General features: G+C 37.9%; 1 protein-coding gene across 7 annotated transcripts in view; it reads left to right on the top strand.

Annotated features, from left to right (window-relative positions):
• LOC134538421 (multidrug resistance-associated protein 1-like) overlaps positions 1-22,988 on the top strand; it is a 143,496-nt gene that overhangs the window by 61,379 nt on the left and 59,129 nt on the right. For 5 of the 7 annotated variants that reach the window (XM_063379734.1, XM_063379733.1, XM_063379736.1 and 2 more), the window contains 5 exons: positions 161-450; positions 11,340-11,486; positions 14,601-14,685; positions 17,810-18,003; positions 20,783-20,959. In XM_063379734.1, coding sequence (XP_063235804.1) covers positions 161-450; positions 11,340-11,486; positions 14,601-14,685; positions 17,810-18,003; positions 20,783-20,959 — 893 coding nt within the window. Of the gene's footprint in view, positions 1-160; positions 451-10,697; positions 10,845-11,339; positions 11,487-14,600; positions 14,686-17,809; positions 18,004-20,782; positions 20,960-22,988 lie in introns of all 7 variants that reach the window. The other 2 variants (XM_063379735.1, XM_063379739.1) reach the window with 1 other exon arrangement.

The raw sequence follows: 22,988 nt of genomic DNA, 5'->3' as shown, positions 1-22,988 counted from the left end.
ATATATATATATATATATTATTTTGTCTAAGTTTTATATTATGAGTTTGCTTGCAACATGATCAACATGAGAAAACATAAATTTGCTTGTTACCCAGGTTAGATGGTTACACATCACTGGGGAGTACTGAAGGACTCGCTGATATTTTTTCCCCCTGCAGGTCCGTCCGTGCTCGCCGGCCTGGCGGTGATGATAATCCTGATCCCGGTGAACGGGTACATCGCCAACAAGTCGAAGACGCTGCAGATCCGCCAGATGAAGAACAAGGACGAGCGGGTGAAGCTCATGAACGAGGTACTGAGCGGCATCAAGGTGCTGAAGCTGTACGCCTGGGAGCCGTCGTTCGAGGAGCAGGTGCTGAGGATCCGCGGCAAGGAGATGAAGGTCCTGAAGCAGGCGGCGTACCTCAACGCTGGGACGTCCTTCATCTGGACCTGCGCCCCGTTCTTGGTGAGCAGTACCAACTGCCAGCTCAGTGATGCCAACTAGTGATGGGCACAGACAACACTTTATTTATGATTTAATTTTCATGCCAATTTAATTTTTAAAACAGGAGAATTTTTTTTATGATTCTGTTTATTCATAAAAGATAGCATATTATTGTACAAATATGACACATAAATGTTTTATAATACTTTTTTAACCAAAAAAAATGTCATTTTGACTGATAGATGAAACACACGGAACTTAACCATAAATCTGAAAGTACTTGTTCTTTGAAAAATATACCATCTTAGAGTAAAAATTAGTTATTAATTACAGTTGTAAGATCAAAAAAGAGTAAAATAAATTTTTTCCAATCTACTAGTAGATACATTTTTGTAAAAACTTCATGCTGTATAAATTACATTCATTGAATAACACATATTCAAAGATAGCATTTTTATGATTTTTTTTTATATTTTAATTAAAAATGCTGATTGTTTTCATGACATTAGTTGCATTTCGCTGCTTTGTGGAGTACAGTAGAACCTCACATATCCGACCATGACGGGACCGGGCCATGGTCGGAACGGCCAAAAGGTCGGATATCCGTAGGAGCAAAAAAAAACGCCTTTCCCAGCTATACAGTTTGTACAGTAATACAACTTTATTTGTAAAAATGTTGCTGTATACATTTCGAACATTTACTGTTGTTAAATTATAGATGATAAGATGAATACAATGTAAGCAAACCTTATTTAAAGAATTTAGTAATGTATTTTTGTTTCAGTTTTGCCAAACTTGATTTTGCGGAAGTGTCCCTCCACTTTTTTTGCCCATAAACGTTATGTTACGTTAAAAAACATAGAACAGTACAAGATTATAGTACGAGCACATTCTACACCAACAATCACGTCTGACCTTACAGTTTGCGTCACTTTTTCAAGTCTGAACAGGCTCGCCAACCACAGAGATTAGGTCGGATATCCGGAGGAGTCGGTTGTGGGAAGGTCGGATATGAGGGGTTCTACTGTATTAACTTACATTTCAGTGTTAAAAGTTGTGTTGACATGCTTTTCGGTGTTATTTCAGTTTTATCGCAATTCACCATGTAATCTTGTCTCTAGTGATGAGTCATACTAATAAAAAACCATACCGATCATTTCTTTAACATATCAGTAGGCCTGTGCGAATATCAGTTTTTTGAAAGAAACATTACATTAATGTGTAGTGTAGTGGCATCTGGGATATTAGATAAATAATACTAAAGAAAAAGGTTGGTTAGGTTAATTTAGCTACAATTACTATATTGAAAGGAAAATATAAGTAACTATTTTTCATGGTAATAAAAATAGGATCTAAAAAAAAAATATTTTAATAAACTGTCCAAAAGGAATACGTGAGGAAATTGCAGTATACATATGTGAAGAAACTTCATGAAGGTGGGTTTAAAAAGAATGTACAGTGGAAGGGCACGTGGACTCGGCTGAGACCCGCCTCAAGGCCTGACGTCGCCCGTGTGAGGCAAGATTCGTCCCTCAGTTGCCACACGTAATTCGCTCAAGACCTGGCCCGCTCTCAGCGCCAGGCATGCTTATACTATATTAATGAATCATGGGCTCTCAAGGCGTCCCACACACCTGCTCACAGTGGATAGGTCGTCACGTGGTCTGTAAAAGAAAAGAAGTACGGTAGTTTCATACTTAAGGTATTTAATGTATACACTCGCTCCCATACACAGCTTTGAGATGATACAGTTCAAAGGCCCAAGGTACTCAATCGATTTAGGGTAGTGAGACCCACGCACGTGGCCGCACAAAGCAATTATGTAGTATATGTTTAAAAGGAGTCGAGTTAAGAGCTGAGAAAGATTTAATAAAACAGTCCCTCGACTGAGGCAACGTGAAAGTGGTTGGTAATTGATTAAAGATAAAGCAGAACTATGTACGTATCAGAGCACAAAGGGTGAAGTCCTCGGGGTGCAGGAGGCTGCGTCTTACCTCGGTCGTTGGTGGCGGAGAACTGCCGAGCGCTGGGCTCTCCCGGAACATCATGGCGCCTTCCCGCTAGGCCAGATTACCGTTACGTTCTAATGATTAAGTGCCTTGAAATCTTGGGTAGGACAAATACAAAAACCTTTTTTATAATTATGACACGCTCTCCCACGGCCCTGCTATTACTAAACAAACAGTTATTAATTTATTTGATTAAAATAAAGGCCGACTTTGGCTCACGTTTCGGTCCGCTCAGGTCCGCCCGGCAACGTCTTTATATTAAACAAATAAAATTACATATTGAACAAAACCAAAACCCTCCCACCCGTTAGTGGCAACACAAATTCACTGGGAAAAAAAATAAAAGTTTAACAATGTAAATTTAAGGGGACGTCGCACTGCCGCTACAGTGCCCTCTTGTGGTAGTTTGTGGCGCGCTATTAAAACATATGACTACGTAGTTTCGTGACGGTACGAATGCCAGTGGGGGAAGTGGAACGGTGGCGAGGGGTAAGGGTGCGGAGGCTGACTAGGGTCCTGGGGCATAGACCTGGTTGACGTCAATATGATGTATGTCTAAAAAAAATTTAAAACTTGTTTGCTTGAATTTGTCATGATGTGAAAATAAAAAAATTATTTACATTAACATTCATGGATTATATTTTTTGTCTTGAATTAACTAAAGTTTATGGACACAGTAGCTGCTTAGAATGTTCCTCTCCTTTTCTGTCTAGTGTGTGTGCTTGGTAAAAGAAGCAAAGATTTCTCCCCCTCTTAGTGTGACCTTTTTTTTGGGGCCACGCAGAGAAGATAATTGCCTGAGCTGTGACTTTGCTAGGAGTATGAGTACCTCCATCAGGTCGTTCATTGTGTATTATCCACCAGATAAACGTGGTCTGTAGGTTGTTAGGCTTTAGGAGTCTTTGCTGTGAGTATGCGACCAGATGTTTTCCACAAGATCTATACAAGTTTTTCTCTCTTCACTTCTGAACTAAACTAATCACAGAGCTGGCATGCCGGTTTTATACCCACTCATCTAAAAAATGTCAAATTTAACACCCAGCAGTGTTTTTATTTTTACCAGCAAGTATTTATCCTTATCAGTATGCTGTCAGTTCTAATATATTTTTAACAACCTGCCCAACTCTCTTCTCTGTAAAATAACTTTAGCTGATAACGTGTTGTATATTAGTCTTCTCAAAATTTACGTGGCAGAATTAGCAAAAAACTCCACTATATAACTGTTGTATTTCACCTCACCAATACATTAATACACAATTAATTACTTGAATACATTACTGCACTATTGCCATTATTCCTTCAACTCATTGTCCATATTCCCGCCAGTTCACTTTCACAACAACAACAACAACAACAACAACAACAACAACAACAACAACAACAACAACAACACAGCTTGCAAATACAGACCCGCCAACCTACTGACAATATTTACACACAAAGAGTACACAACACCTCCTCCCTCTTTAAGTTATTTGCATACATAGTCCTTGAATCTAGCTGGACGTTGTATCACACGTCTGTGAAATGTTCTCTTCCTAAATTGAACCTCCCCTGATGGATCCGGTTGTGTGAATCCTCGGAACGGACTTGATCCTGGACTCACAACTTGACTTGTCTCTTCCTTGTCTAGCCCCGATGGCTGCTGTTCATTCTGGTTCTCTTGCTTGTCCATCCCACGATTCTCATCATCGTTGGCCCCTGTCAAATGCTGGTCGTCATTTTGATTCTCTGTCTGCACTGGTAGTCCTCCTGTTAACCCTTCTAGGCCCTGTATCAAAGCCTGTCCCATCACCCCGGTGTGCCTGAAGCTTTTTTTCTGTTTACTGGTACTCTCTTGTCCTTGATGTGGAATGGTCATCTCTTTTCTGTGCACCAGTTGGTCCACATGTCGCCTGTGTGATTCTCCATCATCATCTATTACTTCATATATTAGTCTCCCACACGCTGACTTCACAACTCCTGACAGCCACTTTTCGTTTCCTCTATAGCTACGGAATAGCAGATCGTTGACGTGAAACTGCCGCCACTCTGGTCCTCTGGACGCCTCTTGTAATGGCTGGGTCTCCTTTACCCCTGTCTGAGGGCGTATCTGATCCAACACAGTTCGTAGCAGTCTTCCCATTAACATTTATGCTGGAGTGGTTTGTGTTCCAGCACTTGCTGTTGTGGGAAGTGTAAAAAGTGTCCTGGCTAGCCTTGTCTGCCAATCTCCATTACACAGTTTCTTCAACTTCCCTTTAACTGTCTGCACCATGCGCTCGACTTGCCCGTTGCTTGACGGGTGGAATGGTGTTGCTTGAACAAGTCTAATACCATTTCGTTTTGCAAGCAACTTCATTTCTTGCGATACAAAAGCTGTACCATTGTCAGACAATGGACTCCGGAATGCCATGAACACTAAATATTCCTCTCAACTCCATTATCACGGCAGCAGATGATGCTGATGGTACTAACTTCACCTCAGGCCATTTTGAGTATGCATCGACAAGTATCAAAAACACCTTCCCTTGAAAGGGTCCGAAGAAATCTATGTGCAGCCTGGTCCAAGGCTTTTCTTCAGGAGGCCAAGTAACACCCCTTACTTTTGGTGGATTTGCTCTTAAGCTCTGGCATTCACAACACTGCCCCACCCACTGTTCAATGTCGTGATCCATTTGAGGCCACCACATGTAACTTCTTGCCACTGATTTGGACCGTACAATCCCATCTTTGCCTGCATGCAGTATTTTCATGAGGCTTCCTCGTACCACTGTAGGTATAACCACCCGACTTCCCCACAGCAGTTAACCTTTGTAAAGGAAAAGTTCATTTTGACGACTCTAATAAGGGCGAAGCTCGTCAGTAATCTTGCCTGCAGGCCAACCAGATAACGTATTTTCCTTCACGTTGCTGAGTACTGGATCTTCATCTGTCAATCTAGCCAGCCGAGTAGCCTCGATAGGGGGATTGGGAAGGGCTTCCAGCATCAGGACATCTCCTACCGCTGGGATGTCGATGGCCGAAGCAGCTATCGGAAGTCTACTCAAAGCATCAGCATGTCCTATCCCTGTACCTGGTTTATGGACGATATCGTAATCATACATAGACAACCCCAGGCTCCAACGTAACAATCTTGGCGATAATATGTCAGGAGTCTGCTTCTGGGGGTCCAACAGCTGAAGAAGCGGCTTATGGTCTGTTACAATGGTGAACGGCCGTGCTGTCACATACTGACTGAACTTTGTAGCCCCAAACATGATAGCCAAGGCCTCCTTATCAATCTGGGCATAATTCTTTTCAGCTTTCTGAAGGGTCCTTGATCCAAAAGCTATTGGTGCTTCACAACCATCTTCAGTGACAGCACCCAGCCCACATTCTGAAGCATCAGCAGTTAATATGATAGGTTTCCTTGCATCATAATGCACCAGCACTGCCTCTGACTGTAGAAATTCTTTAGCTGCCCTGAAAGCCTTGTCGTGTCCTTCTGTCCATTCCCACACCTTCCCGTGATCCAGCAGCCGATGTAAGGGTTCCAATATGTTTGTTTTGCCAGGTAGGAATCTCTCATAAAAGTTCAACAAGCCTAAAAAGGCCTGTAGTTCTTTCTTAGTGGTAGGTGCTGGGGCCTTGTGGATTGCCTTCACTTTATCATCGGTTGGGTGTATACCATCACTATCTACTCTGTAACCTAAAAATGTTACTGAAGTAGCCGCAAAAACACACTTGGGTTGCTTTAGCCGCAACCCGGCTTCTTCAATTCGTTGTAGCACCTGCTTCACCCGTTGCCAGTGCTGTTCTGCATTTAGTCCTGTAACTGATATATCGTCCAACAAGACTACAACACCAGGAATACCTGACAGTAAGGTTGACATTAAACGCTGAAAAATAGCTGGCGCATTACAAACTCCGAAAGGTAATCGTTTTACCTTAAATAACCCTTTCATTGTATTTACTGTTAAGAGTTCTGCAGTATTCTCATCCACTGCTACCTGCAAATATGCTTCCGCTAAGTCCAACTTGGTGAACACTTTCCCACCTGCTAAATTGGAAAATGCCTGAGTAATGGTGGGTAGTGGGTAAATATTTTTCTTACAAACCACGTTGACAGTACACTTATAGTCCCCACATATTCGTACTGATCCATCAGCCTTGCGAACTGGTACTAAGGGTGTTGCCCACTGTGAATAAGCAACTGGTTCGTAAACCCCAAATTCAACTAACCGGTCAATTTCCTTCCCCACACTCTCTGCCAAGGCAAAAGCTACTGACCGGCTTTTGGGAAACACTGGTTTGGCGTCTGACGGTACCTCTATGCTCACCATCTGCAAGCTATATACTCCTTCAATGGTTATCCCTAAGGGCTCCATCCAACTACGACCCAACAGACTTGGACCCTTCCCATCAGCCACTAAGAACCGTAACCTTGCTGATGCCGATTTAGTTCTTACATTTACTTCTAATGATCCCAGCACCTTCAGTTTTTGTTGGGACCATGTGTGGAGCACCAAGTTTGCATCTTGCAACACTGGTTCCTCTGGCCACAACAGCTTGAATTTGTCATTGCTAATTATAGTGTGACCTGCACCTGTGTCAACTTCCATGTTCAACCACCTGTCATCTAACCATACTTCCATGTGGATTGGTGGTCGACAATTTGATGCTCCTGTACCCATGTTATACAAGCTGTATGTTGCCGCCTCATGCTCTGAAGAATCATTATCCTCCTTCATGCTGTAATTCGCACTACCCTTACCATCTTTCATCCCCTTGACCACACCCCTGCTAGAGGTTTGAGTCCTTTTTGTTATGCATGCCCGCTCTAGATGACCTCGTTTGGAACAGAAATGGCAAACTGAACTCTGATGTCTGCAACCTTGTGGATTATGCCAGCCATTGCATCGCCAGCATGATTGTGACTGCTCTGTCACTAGCTTATTTCCCGTCCCCCACCTGGTGGAACTGCTGTCCGGTGCATTCCTGCTGTTAAAGGCTTTTGGGTTTTTGGATATGTGTCTAGGGTTTGGTGCATGCTTGTGTGTTCGCAACTCTGACAATGCTCCAACTAAGTCATTCGTTGTTCCGCGCAAATCGTGCACATTCCGACTTGCTGTTTCTGCTGCTGTAGCCAAGTCCACTGCCTCTTTATACGTCAATTTGGCCTTAGCAAGCATGGTATGCTGCACTGCTCTATCCCTTACCCCACAGACTATGCGATCCCGTAGCATTCTGTCAAGATCTGTGAAATTGCAATGCATAGAGAGCCGCCGCAGTTCTGCCACATACTCTGCCACAGATTCTCCTTCAAGCTGATCCCGCTTGTGAAATTTATATGTTTCCACTATTTCACTTGGAGTGGGCTCAAAATGATTGGATAACAGCCCGAAAACCTCAGAAAGTGTCACTTCACTGGTTGCTTTAGGCGCTACCAGTGATGTTACCAGGTGATATAGCTCCGTGCCACAAACAGTAAAGAAAATTGCCTTTTGTTCCTCTTTCTCCTTAACTCTGTTCGCCACAAAATAATACTGTAGACGTTCAACATATGTCTTCCACGTATCTTTTCCCCGAACGAACTCGCCAAACGAACTAAACAAAGCCATTAGGGGTTATCAATGTCCATAACCTCAATCAAAATTTCCCATTCCTCAAATAGTTCCATCCCGGAATCGCGTACATCCGTTTCCCTCGTCGCCAATGTTTTATTTCACCTCACCAATACATTAATACACAATTAATTACCTGAATACATTACTGCACTATTGCCATTATTCCTTCAACTCATTGTCCATATTCCCGCCAGTTCACCTTCACAACAACAACAACAACAACAACAACAACAACAACAACAACAACAACAACAACAACAACAACAACAACAACAACAACAACAACACACAGCTTGCCAATACAGACCCGCCAACCTACTGACAATATTTACACACAATAACCCTAAAACATTACGTAAAACATGTGAAAATTTTCCGCCCGATGACGAGAAAATATTCTGTGATCCCGAAATGTTTCCACGCTTTTGAGATCATGCACAGTCTTATTTGTAAATGACTGAATATTATTTTTTTTCGAAGTGTTAGTACTCGAAATTGAATCAAATACGAATAATAAACTATTCGTTTTGATATTCGAAAATTAAAATATTCGCACAGGGCTACATATCAGGTAACCGATACCAAACTAATTCAATAATTACAGTAAAAGCCTCTAGAAATTAAATATTTGTAAATAATTGTTCAGTACCTTGATAAAATTATTTATTAAAGAGATTTTTGGTTAACAACAAAAAAAGTGTTTTTATGCATTAATTTTGTGCATTATGCCCTTGACTAAGGAACAAACATTACATTTAAGTATAGCCTTAAAATATAGGAAAATTGGAGTAGAAGATGCTTACTGAACTTTAAACAGGTAAATAAAATGAAATTAATATTTTCAAAGTGGTAAAATTAATTTCAAAACTATTTCCTAAGACAGTGTCTTCAGTGCACATACCGTCTAGCCATGTGTAAATAATTATGAAGTAAAGAATAGGTAATGGATGGTTAATGTGTACGTACCTTGTGTTAGAAACAGTTATCAATAGGTATGTGCCCATTTATTTAAAAGGAGATCCAAATTTGAGCAGCCAATTTAGAAATATGCCATTTGGAATATTGATTTATTAAGATTCCAAATTCATTTTGTAAATGTATAGCTTGAATTGTTGGAATCTAATTTAATTTTTTTCGGTGGTTTTTACGAGTATATATTATACATAAATACAAGTTTAAATATATAAATACATTATGATATTCAGAAAACTATGAAAAGGGAAACAAAAATGATCATTTATTGCTCTGTATTGTTGTAGACATTATGCAATATATTTTTTTTATTGATAGGTAAAATTTTAAATTTAATTAATTAATTTCTCTCTCCCCTTCAGTTGCTGATGGATTACTGAAGCAAGAAAAATAATTTGATTTTTAAGTCGTGGTTATGTTAAACTAAAAAAATAGTATCTTAAGTATAGTTCTTAGGTAATTCAGTGAGAATAGCCTGATTCTGATTCCTGGAGATGTGTTGGGTATATCTTTGCTTTAAATGTAAATAAAAGAATTTCAGTGCCAGAAGAATTTTACTCACTATGATGCTGGAATCACAAAAGCACAACATCTTTGCAGTATTATGAAAATACAGTTTTTACCAGAACGACAACCAAAAATAAACAATTGCATATAAAATATTTCTTTCTGTTACAAACACACCAAACATATGACAGCTATCAATGGTTGCAGGTATTTTAATTTATTTTTTTGAGAGAAATTTTTTAAATTCAAATTTAACATTCAATTATAAAATCCTCTGGGGTAAACAATTTCAGAGATTTCACAGATAAATTTAGTAAACAAAACCTTAAATATATAATAATAATAGAATTACTAATGCACCAGTTTAACGAATTTTCAAAAACAATATTCTGACACGCAATTCAGTTACGCCAACGATGCAATGGAAATACAAAATATTTTTAGTCGTGAAGTTTGTTGTGTTGCCATTTTTGTCGTGCAGATTGTGAACATGATTGGTTGGAATTATTCGCATTGCCGCTGTTGCGCCATTGTGATTACAGCATATAGCTGGTTTCCCAATTAAAAAACATAAGAGAGTGCACAAGATTGAATTTATTACTATTAGTTTCAGCCATAGAAATTTTGCGATGTATCCAACATCTGTTGGTAGTGTTAGTAAATAACTATGTTAACTACTAAATAACTATCCCACATCATCTGACCAGCAATTTGTGAATTTAACATGTAAATTAATTTTGGTTACGTAAAATTTTGTAGTTCACTATCCTACCTACGAAACATTTAGTTTTTTTTATTTACTGCTTTATTTATTGCTAGTGACTTATTACAAGTAATATCAGTAATTAACTTTTAAAGCAGAAATTACATACACCTGAGCGTTGTAATGTCTCAACAATTTCTTGCCACATTATTTTTGGTAATTATAAACAGTCCTCTAGTTACGCCAAAATTGCATTCTAAAATACTCTCATTAGCTGTTGTGACATGCTTCCACAGCAGAAATAAAATATGTTCATTTCCCTCCCGTGCACACGACCAGCCTGTGCGCCAGTGTGAATCAGCAGGTTCGTAAACATGCCGGTCAGATCTTGTTACTGTTACTTTTTTAATTGTGCGCCCGGCTTCAAACTGCAGCGAGGCGCACGGCTGTGACGGTTTTTCCTGAATGATTCCGCTGCCGCGCCTCCAGGTGTGCGCCGTGACGTTCACCGTGTTCGTGGCCGTGGACGAGAACAACATCCTGGATGCCCAGACAGCGTTCGTGTCCCTCTCCTTGTTCAATATCTTGCGTTTTGCCTTTGTGCTGATGCCTGTGGTCACAGTCAATCTCATCGAGGTAAGATGCGGTTGGAAGGAAAAAAAAAAACTCTCTGCTTTGCCTGATTGCATGGTCTTCGGAGGTAGAGGTGTTTCTACTGTGTAGAGGTGACTTATCCTTCTAATACAATGCGTAGAGCCATGCATTTTTCGCAAATGGATTTTGATACTAGCTGAGTGTTAAAACACCATAGCATCACCTGTGTTTCATGATTGGTTGAGTTTCTTTCAGGTACATGTTTGTTGCCGACATACGAATTACGGCTGTTCATTGCCGAATGTAAATGGCCCGTCCAAAATTAAGACAGTAGGTTCTCTTGCAGACGGGCCCCCAATTACAAGGAATAAACCGCTGGTGCTGGCGTATCTTATTGTTTTCTAATGAGAGTTCAGATTTTTTTTTACGAAAAATACATGGCCCTAGCAATTCTTTTTTTCATGAAAAATGCATGGTCCTAACGATGCACTAATGGGATGCCGGTGAACATGATTTCTGTCTCAACTCTGTCACCAGGTGTCACTTGTATCGTTCGCCACGTTCGTTCTTTTGGACGAGGGGAACGTGCTTGATGCAGAAACAGCGTTCGTCTCTTTGACTTTATTCAATGTTCTGAAATTTCCCCTGTCGATGCTGCCCATGTTAATATCGAATTTTATACAGGTAAGATCGCAGATGTCATTTTGATTGTGCTGACAAATTTCTTAGGCCATCCCTTAAGTTATCCTACAAAAAAAATATAATTATTAATAAATGTTCGTTTAACATTAGGAAATAATGTTTTTTAATATATGTGCAATTTATTCTGTCCTGTTTCATTTGAATGTTTGGTTTGATAACTTGTGTCTAAGGTTTTCAGCATAATTTTTTTGTTTTGGTTTGTTTTCATAATTAATGGATAGTAATCAACAGTCATGGTGGAATATTTGTAAATATGTGTTTAGTTAGAGATCCAGACATCTCTGTAAAAAAAATGGTTACTGGTTACAATATCTATAACAGTATACACACAATAGCCAGTAAAGATAAACACTAAAAAGTATACCTAAAACACTTTTTTTTCTTGGTACTCACAGAGGCTGTTTTTCTGGTGTCTAATTAGGTGCTCGTCAACACTTAAGCATGGGCAGGGGCATATCTTTCTATGACTGCTCTTGTAGTTATGATATTATTTGTAAACAAGTATATATTTTTTCCTATAAAGTGTTTTATTTTATTTGACTCTAGCTGTAATGTTGATTTTGTATTCCTAGAAAGTAAAATGTTATGATAAAATAAGTTTTATATTTGTGCTACCTTTTTGTTAATGGAACAATGTTAAATATGGTGATTATATAGCCTGAAAAAAAAAACTATTAATTTAAACCTTCTTTTATAAATTGATATTGTATTATTAAAACTTTATACATTAGTTGTAACTGAAGAAATTAAGAACTATGCAGTTACAGTACTTTTTAGAAAGTGGAAGAGAGAATGATAGTAAAATTAGAAAACAATTGTTCTAACAACATACTTAAGTTCATTGTTCCACAGTAATTGGTAGTTTATCTAGAGAAGTGTTATTGTAAATAATTGTACAATAAATATTTTGAAAGCTTCTAATAACTTTTCAATATAACAGTAGTATTTCTTACTTTTTGTAATATTTTTTTCACTATGTTTTGCAACATCATTTCTTAACTTTTCTTCAGCCTATTTCTGTACGTTTTTCATTATTTGCTATTTTTTCTGGTGGATTTTGAAGAAATACTACCTATTGTAGCCGTTACCATGGTGCGACTTCCAGAAAATTTTTATATAATTTTTTATTTTATGGTCCATAGACCCCAAAACAATCTTCAACTCAAAAGTGTGTGTATATATATATATATATATATATATATATATTTGTGGATCTGATAACTACAGTAATTTTTCACAAATCACTTTAAACTGATACATGAAATATAAACATGAAAAATCTTGGTTGAGTTTTTTAATGGGCAATATCTGACTAAAGGGGTGGAAAAAGGGAAGATTTTATTGAAATAAACAGAAAAAATTGCTATAACTGAATGCATTATAACTCATAGGAGTAATACCGTAAACTTTTGTCTAAAAACATTTTTGATACGACCAACCATAACTACAAGAGGTTGATAAAATAAGGGTTTGAGGACAAAAAAATCATAACTCTGTTTGTAGGTACACCATAGAATTAGTTAAAAGTGTTTGTAAATGTTATAATTTTTATCAAAAACTTTGTCTGAAACAATTTTCAATAAGATGAACAATTGCTGAAAGGGGTTGAAATAAACAAGTGTAGAATAAAAAATTCATAAAATCTATATATTTATGCACTATTAAATCCATTCTGTTTTATTCTAAAACCTTAAAATATTATCTACAACTTTCATTTAAAATAATATTTTTTATTCAACCAACCATTACTGCAAGGGGTGGAAAATAACAGATGTTGAAAGACAAAAACAATAGCTTTCTTAGTAAGTACACTATCAAATTTGTTTGAAATTTTTGTAAACCTTATAAATATTATCTAAAACTTTTGTCTGAAACAATTTTTGATACAAGCAACCATTTCTGCTAAGGGTGAAATAAACAGGGGTTGAAGGATTGGAACAAACCTAACTCCCTTATTAAGTTACCAGTAAATTATATAATTATTAATTGTAAATCTTCTAATAATTTTCTAAAACTTTGGTATGAAACAATTTTTGATGAAACAAACAATTACCGTAAAATACAGAGGTTAAAATAATAAATAAAAAGATCATTACTTCCGTACTATTAAATTTGTTTGAATATATTTTGAACCCTCTTAATATTATTTAAATCTTGGTCCAAAGCATTTATTTGTCTAAATATTAGTGCAAGGATAAAAAATAGTGTTTAAAGGTAAAAAAATTCATAACTACCCTAGTAGGAATAATATATGAAATGCATTTTAAACTATTCAATGCTGGATGCATTAAGTTGAAAAAATTTTAAAAATTTGCTGGAATATGAGATAATGTTTCATCAATATTTTGCAATATTAGACAATGTAAGTTCTTTAATAGTTTCCAGAAGTTTGTAGAAGTTTTCAAAATGTTTCCAGAAGAAATAGGTATTTTGAAATCTACATATGCCTGTAGGCTGTGCCAAAAGGGATTTTTTTAAATTGCTTTGGTATAAATCTTGGAATTTAAAATATTTATATGATTTTGTGTATGTTTTTACTTTTTTGTTCGCTTCATTGTTGTAGAAATATTACTTCAGTTAATTATTTTGGAGTTCTAAGTATGGTCTTGTTGGTCTTTTTACTGATGGTAGTAGTCACCAACAAAATGCATTTTTTCTAAAATATTTTAGTACTTAAAAGACAGAATTTAATGTCATCTTTTTTGATGACATTACCATTTTAAGTATTTGCTGCTCAGGCCATTTTTAATTTTTTTCTGTTTGACATTTTCCAATTTAAATTTTTTTACCACTGCAATTCAGGTTTACTTTATCGAGGAGTCAAAGCCAGATTTTTTGGCCATTGGGAAAGGTGGCTGCTCCATTTTAATGTCAGTAAGACAAAAAGAAAACTGTTAATTCTTTCAGGCTGTAATGTTCTAATGAACTGTGGATTTAATTTTTGATTGTTCAAAATAAAGTCAAATAATCTTGTTGAATATGTTGTGAAGAAATTGAAGGTAACCTTGAAACAATTGCCTGTTGGCAGACAGTTATTAAACTTGTGAAACATTTACAGAATGTTAACATGTGTTGACTTGTTGACTATATTTTCAGGCAGGTGTGTCTGTGAAAAGGATGAATGCATTCATCAACACAGAAGATCTGGATTCGCAGAGTGTCGCTCATGAATCCACAGAGAGTAAGTGCCGTTGTCATACAGCTCTCTTTACTGAAATGTCTTCCTATCCATTTCTCCTTAAGGGCCCTGCCTAGTCAGGGGTTGGTGTTATGCAGGGCCATCGAGCCTGGGGGAAAATTATTTTGTCAGGCCCCCTCTCTATTTCTTAATACAAACTCTTCTAACCTCTCACTTAAAAAAATTTTTTTTTATGTGATTTAATCTGTAAACAATTACAAAATATGGCAGGTGCCTGGAGACTTGTGACTTTACCATACTAAACATGCACATGAAAATTAAGGTGACTAGCAAATTATAAATATTTCCTTGAATAATAAAAAATTATAATATAAAGGCCTCTGATTAACATAGCTGAATAGCAAAGATATATATATATACACACACACACATACATACTATTTCTTAGCTACCCATTACTGTGCACTAGCTTTTAAAAATTCCAAATCATAGAGCAGGGAAGGGGGGAGGCATCAATATAAAAATATGTAAAACGTTCAATAAAGACTTTAAATATAAGCGCCATAAACTGACACATATATGGTTACTAAACACTGTCATGCCAGAGGGCATGGATCGTCAACAGTCGTGAATTTGGGCGCCACCGTATGATACGGGCACATGAGCCCGGCAGAGACTCGTCTCGGGGCACGACATTGCCCGTGTGGGGAACGAGATTCGGTCCCTCCTAGCCTCCAATTATCACACAGACCTGGCCCGCTCTCAGCGTCGGGCACACTTACACATGACGAAGATGGTTGCACACTCCAGTGGGCTCCTAAAGGCGACCCACACGCCTGATACCTGGGAGGGCTGGCACGTGGTCAGTAAATAACACGGTGAACTCAGTACAGATTTTTATTTATTATACTTCAACGTTTGGTTACACGGAAACGCCGTCTTCCGGTAGTTCGTGGAGCTCTGTTTGAAGACACATGACTACGTACTTCGGTAATTCCATGCCGAGAAGGAACGGATGAAGGTCAAAGAAGGGAGTTTAGTCCAACCAGGCTTATGGGGCGAAGCCCCGGTCAACGTCAACACATATTAGTAAATGTGTGTGTGTGTGTGTGTGTGTGGGGTAGCAACCAATAAGCGAATACAACACATTGCTGTTCAGATTCAAATGGGTCAGTTCTCCTACTGAGCTGAATATGCGTAGAACACATTTCCATTTACAAGCAAATATCTTTAAAGATGTTACTGGCTGCCATTTGCTATTCCAAGTTCCTGGCTGCCATTCAAAGTTTCATTCTGGAGCTATCTTAACGGAAGATACGTAAACGTACTGTGCGTAAACCCAACAGTAAAACGCAGGTTCTTGCCCTCAATGCAGATATAAGCACTCGTAAAAGTTTTAACTTCAACTGTGCAAACATAACTTGGCAAACTTGTTTTTCGCTCGTAACAGTTAAACACAAAGTTGTAGAACATTCAGTTATCAATCGCCCATGGGCTTAAAGTACGTCATTCACTATGACCGTTACAGTTTTCCAAAACATGATGTAGTAATTGCAGTTACTGTAAATGAAAAGCATTTAATCAAAAATGCTTCTTAAATGCACTACGCCAGACGGCACACACAGTTGCGATACACAACATGTAAGCCCCATTTGGTCAAGGTCGAAGTTGTTGCAGGCGGCAGGCATTTCGCTCAGCACTCGGCGAAAACGCGTCCGGCCACCACCAAGCCAGTGAGCTCACTCCTATCTACCGCCACTCGCACATGGCGCTGCTGAGTCCTCGTGATGTCACATGTGTTAGTCCGCACCCCCCGCGGTCACGATTGAAAACAAGCCATTTAAAAATGTTTAAATAAACTAAATAAAGTAAATTAAAACCTAGAAATGTTAAGAGAATTAACATGACAAAAATTTATAAAGAAAATTGTAAACATTAAACAGTAAAAACAAACTGAGATAAATTGAATATAAACATACATAACGAAAGCTGAAAAAGAGATACCAACTTCAGCCAAATGTAACTAAGGTAAAAATCTAAGAAGCAATAAACAGTGGCCTTGACAGGCTACAATGTATGTTTCCACACTCTAATAAAATATTTGAATTTTATTTAAATAGAAAATTTTGTAAGATTTTGTTTCCATTGACTAATTATTGCACATTTTTTTACATTATTGTTTTTTTTATTTCATAGAATGTATTTTCAGTGACCCCAAATTGTGTTAATGACCTTTTTGTACATTGATGTGAATTAGATTTTGCATATGTCATTCTGACTGCAAAAACCCAGTGAATCACTCATGTCCTGCTGTCTTATGCCGGGGGTGAACACAGCACTGAATTTTGGGAGGGATGAATGTCAGGATGATTTTGGGTGGCATGGAATATACCTCCCAGTTAAAAGGAATGGTAAAAATTTTGAAAAATAATACCACTTAAAAATGCTCTTTTAATGCATTTCCAACATCTTTAAAATTCTTTGTCAAAGCTTTAATGTATTTCGCTTGTTTGTGTACTCTAAATTTTTTTTTTAGTGATGGGCCTAATACCAATGTTCTCGAATCTGAATCTTGAATTCGATTCCCAAAGAGTACCTCGAATATACCACGTGAATCCAAGGATCCTAAATAACATAATTAAATAACATCTTAAATTACGTACAATATCAGATAGGTATGAAGAAAAAAAAATTGACCTGGTATACTTAAGAGGTTATCAGTGTTGAATTTTTTAATTTACTTTATTTACTCCATTATTCTTCTTCTGTTTTTTTCCTCAAATACTGAATCCTTAAAATACTAAGGATTTGATGGTATTTGAGTACTTGATTGGCCCATCTCTAGTTTTGTTTTAGTTTAATGGGGTTTTTGTGGTGGAGTGGGTTGGACGGGGGAAAACATCTCCACCGTCTCTCCTCCCGTAGGTCTTCTTTTGCTAGTCGTCTGAACGGGCCAAGAAATCGCTCGTGGTATTACCACCTAGGACTGGCTTATTGTAGCAGGTCCTGAAGTGAACATCACTTCTGAAATGTTTCGTTGGGGTTTGGGAGAAAGAATGAACATTTAAATCAGGATTGCCGTTGGGATATGAACCCATGTCCTTGCAAATGCAAGATCAATGAATTACTGTCAGATCCTGTTAGTGTTTGTGGTGTGTGGTCGCAGAGCAGCCGATAGTGGTGGAGAACGGCTCGTTCGCGTGGGGCAAGGAGGAGCCGCCCGTCCTGAGGAACATCAGCCTGGCGGTGAGCCAGGGCTCGCTGGTGGCCGTGGTGGGGACCGTCGGGTCGGGCAAGAGCTCGCTCGTGTCTGCCTTGCTGGGGGAGATGGACAAGCTGACTGGCCGGGTCAACACCAAGGTGCTGTGCTCGCCCGCTCTCGCCACTCTCGCCACTCTCGCCCCCACTCGTCTGCTGCGTGCTGCCCAGGGAGAACAGATAAACTTTCTACTGTACAAATAAATATACAGCTCTAAATAACAGCAAGAAGAACACTTCCCTTACTCATGGAAGAAAACAATACCTCTCGATAACTGCTTTAGATATGAAAAAAATACTAATAATATTGTATAAAAGTACATATTTTCAAATATTATTAGAACCCTCCTTATTCAATTTGACAAAGAGTTGGCCATAGTAACTAACATTTATATCAGAATAAACAGTATTCCTCTGCTCACTGGAAGCTATTGAATCATGTAAGATATCAAAAAATTACAACAAAAATTTTTCTGTACAAAATAAATTAACAATTATTGTACATGGTGAAACATAATAATAAGGCTTGATGTGAAAATGGTAGGACATGGTAGGACTTGGTACATGGTAAACCATTGTGGGACATGGTTAGACATAGTAGGACATTGTGGGACATGGTAGGTCATAGAGGTACATGGTAGGACATGGTGACATTTTGGGACATAAAAAGACATGTGGAACATTGTGGGATATAGTGGAAATTTTTGAAATAAATCATTGTGAGCTGGATCATTCATGTTCAAGTATAGCCAAAGTAACTTAGTTATGTTTTCCTCCACATTTCTGCAAATATTGCATATCGTACAACCTAATGACTGTGTTTTCTGAAAAATACCTAGAATATATATTTTACATAATACTGTTTTAAGATGGTTTGTTACAGAAACTGAGTTCTTGTTAGAATATTGGTTAAACATATTTATTCATAGCATTAGATGCACAAGATTTTATAACTCATTTGACTTTCTTCTCTTGTCTGTCTCAGGTTCTGTGATTAAGATGTTCGTATTGTAATTTTTAATAAGGGCTCAAAACGCAACTTTTTCGATTCTGAATCTCAAGTTTAAATCATTGAGAGTATCTCGAATCTAGTTCTCAATGGTGAAAATAAGATGATGTGATAAAAAAAATAATGTTAATTATGGTGTTGAAACGGTTAAACCTTTTTAAGTATGTTTCACAAAATAGTTTCATATATCCAAATTTATTGTGATTTTATTGACATAATTACATAATTTTATATATATATATATATATATATATATATATATATACACATATATACATATGTGTGTGTATTAGAACCCAGATTTAACGAAGTGCTATGGTTACCGAAAATGTTTACTCTAAATCGATGTTTCGTTAAATCCGATTTACCGATTTTCAATGACCTCCGCACTCATAATCGCGTCCCTACGTTTCCATATCGTAGACATGGTCGACCATTCCAGTTATAAGTCCGTTTTTCCGGAAACCGTGAGTGATGGGATTCTACTGTACCAATAAAAAAGCTAATCAGGTCGTCAACAGGCAGTGTAGTCAATTCCAATCGCAATTTGTAGTCAAAATCCAAGAAGAAAAGCATAAAATCGAAGTCCGAACAGCACTTATAAAAAATGTATTCCAAAAAATAAACACCGCGCACAAAGCTCTTACTGAGAATAATGATAATGGCGTATTGGTGGGACGTGGTCACAAGTTGAAAAAACCTGGAGGATGGGAAAGGGAATATTTGGAAACGTGTGATTATTGGCTAACACTGTTACTATGCGGGCGTGTTTGGAAGATAACGTGGTGAGTCAAGCCAATGATAAGGAAGGGGGAGGGGCATGGGTGTAGCCAGGGGGGGGTTTTAGGAGTTCGAACCCCCCCCCTTAGCTCCAAATCTTTAATTAATTTCTTATTCATCACTCAAACAAATTTCATATTAAAATTAATAAAAATTTTACCATTACAATATTTAAATTTAAGTACCGAAAACTGCTAAAATAGCACTATTATACACCTTAAAATCCAAATTTTCCCGGGGGAGGACCCCCGGACCCCCTGCTTTACTACGGGGGGGGGGGGGGGGGGGGGGCACTCTTCTTAACACCCCCCATACACAAATCCTGGCTACGCCACTGGGGAGGGGGATGCGGACAAAGAAACCCTTCATGACATCATGTGTCGCGGACAGTCTATCTATCCAGGCACGTGCAATGGCATGCATCTACGCAATTCAGTTACAGCGCCAGGAGTTTTTAAGCAATTTGAACAATTTTTTTTTATTTTTTCGTGTTTGGACAGATGATGCAAAGGCACATATTAATATATAGTACCTCTATTGTATTACTGACACCACAGAGTGTATTTTTTAATAAGGTTCTGTTACAATTTACTTTCATTTTTTTGAAATCTGTATTATTATTTTAATAAATTGGTACTTTTTGACGGTTCCTGAAAACCTTTACGTTAAATCGCTGTTTTCGTTAAATCCGTGTTCGCAAAATCGGGGTTCTGCTGTGTATGTGTGTGTGTGTGTGTGTGTGTGTATATATATATATATATAATGTATATGTATATGTATGTATATAAGAATGGAAATAGGATAGAAAATATGGAAAACACAAACAAATGTAGTACACTTCTATGTTATCAGTGTTTCCCAATATTTTTCTTTAAACTTTTTCCTCAAAACTGAAATCTTTCAAACACAACAGATTCTTATGTATTCAAGAGTTCGAGGATTCAACCAGCCCATTCCTAGTTATTTTCAATTAACCTTAATCTTTTTCTTCTTGCCTTAACGTATTTATTAATTTTTGTCAAGGAGATAAGGTATGGGTTTTTATTTCCGAAATAGAGATATGGCATGCATGTGTTTTATTTTCCCACTCAGGGCTCTGTAGCGTACGTGCAACAGCAGGCGTGGATTCAGAACGCCTCGCTGAGAGACAACATCACGTTTGGCAGACCCCTGGACCAGACGCTGTATTCCCGAGTGGTTGAAGCGTGCGCCTTGAAGCCAGACTTGGAAATGCTGCCTGCTGGCGACCAGACTGAGATAGGAGAGAAGGTGAGTGATTTGTGTGTTGGGTGCTGCTTGCCTAGTCAGCTGCAGGACGGCAGGATTTTTATTAAATGTATACATAGTTAATTAATTAATTAATTTTATTTAGCAGTAGCTGAAATAGGATGGTACTATACAAATAAAAAAAAACAACACAAACGACATAAATATAGAATGAAAATGAGAAAGAAAAACAAGTGTGATAGACAGAAGCGTATGTCCAAGCTATCATCCACAACACATTGAAAAATGAATACAGTTCAAAAGTAAATAAATAATAAAAAAAGTACTACTAACTAAAAACATTATATACAAAGTAATACACGATTAATTTTACACAAGGTGACGGGCCCACAGGGCAGGGGAAACTTCAAAGTTACTGTAGGGACCTCGAAAGTAGCAACATGCATGCCATAGTTCCAACAACTAACACTGCTCGGCACGGATCGGCGGAATGAAGCGGCGGCGGGGGAGCGCGCACCGAACTCGGCCCGGCCCAGCTATATATTAGGAGTTCTAAAAATATGCATCGCAGTAATGAAAGCGCAGCATTAATTGTATATCTGTGAAAACTTAAAAAGAGGAATGATGGCATGTTGTTAATTTTGAAGACAATGTAAATAGACATTAAGAATTGCAACTTGAAGTGATTGTAAAGAAAATTTGACTACAGTTTTGGAAACTCACCACAGTGAAGGCATTTGATTTGATTCACAGCTCATGTAAACCAAGAGTGACAAAATGGCATCTCTCAGTCGTATGAAATGAGGCGATACGGAGACATTAAAATGTTACCAGATATAGACAAGTCAAAGAATAAATACTGTCAGTATCACTATTTTCTTCACTGTTGTCCGTTACACTGTTACTTGTTGATGAAAGGAATTTGTCATTGTCACTATCGTCATTTAAATTTATTAAGAACTAGTCCATAGCCATGCCTATGATGGAGACCCTCTTCCAGTATTCATCTTCTAAGTCAATCAGCATCCAGTGTGTGCATCTGAAGTGCTTGCCAGAAAAACTCTCCCTCTGTATGCACCTCTTTTTCTTCGCCCATGCTAATTGAGTAGCGTTGAACTCTCACATGTTTGGTGGGAGTCAAATTACATTATGTCCTGCTTTTTTTAAAAGTCAATCAACCTGAAATATTTTCTTCTTTGGTTTGTGTTTTTCTACTAATTCCATCAACAGACATTTCAGCATTTTTGCATCATACTACACGTCTGTGTTTTAGCCATGTAATCATTTCATTTTTTGTACTGTACTTCAAAGGAGGCTTATCGTCTTGTTTGGAGTAATGTGGCACATTATCCATGTCTACAGCAGAAGATGGCAGCAAGTTTGGTAGAACACGTTCGGACAGCCATTTTTCAAAATTATTAGCATTCATTTCCCCGTGATGATCTCAGACTGTCGTACCTGACTTGTACATCAATAATCCCCCTCGGAGAAATTCACATCTTGAACCAATATGAACCAATATTAGCCTTTTGGTTGCATTTCCTTTAGTTACTCCCGTTACATCCTTTTTGCATTGCCAGCATTTCTGGAATGTGAGATTGGTATCCACCCACAACTCATCCTTACCTGCAGACCTGCACTGTCTAATTTGTGTGAGGTACTTGGAGCGCCATGCCACTATATCAGCTCGTTCGCTCAACAAAGGCTGCCTGTCTTTGCACCATTTCCAGACGAAGCCCATACTTTGGAGTAATATTTTGAACAATGAAGGGCTCCACTGCCAACCTATCTTTTCCTTTAATACAGGAATCAGTTTGCACACTGTGGGGACAACTTTTGTAACAGCAAAATTCCTGAATTGTGTCTCTTATGACACGTTTATTGAAGATGTCGGTCTGAATCTTGTTTTCTTGTTTTTTTTTTTTGTTTTTTTTGCCTGCACACACAAAAATTACTCTGTAGAAATCTTAACACACAAAAAAAAAAATGCACGTCTGTTATATTTTGTACACTTACATAACCAATGATAAATACAAATACACTATTTTTAACGTCACTGATGCACATTAGC

This window comes from Bacillus rossius, chromosome 13 (assembly GCF_032445375.1).
Source record: "Bacillus rossius redtenbacheri isolate Brsri chromosome 13, Brsri_v3, whole genome shotgun sequence".
Lineage (NCBI taxonomy): Eukaryota > Metazoa > Arthropoda > Insecta > Phasmatodea > Bacillidae > Bacillus > Bacillus rossius.
The sequence above is the reverse complement of the archived record's forward strand: the minus strand, read 5'-3'. Positions and strand labels throughout refer to the sequence as shown.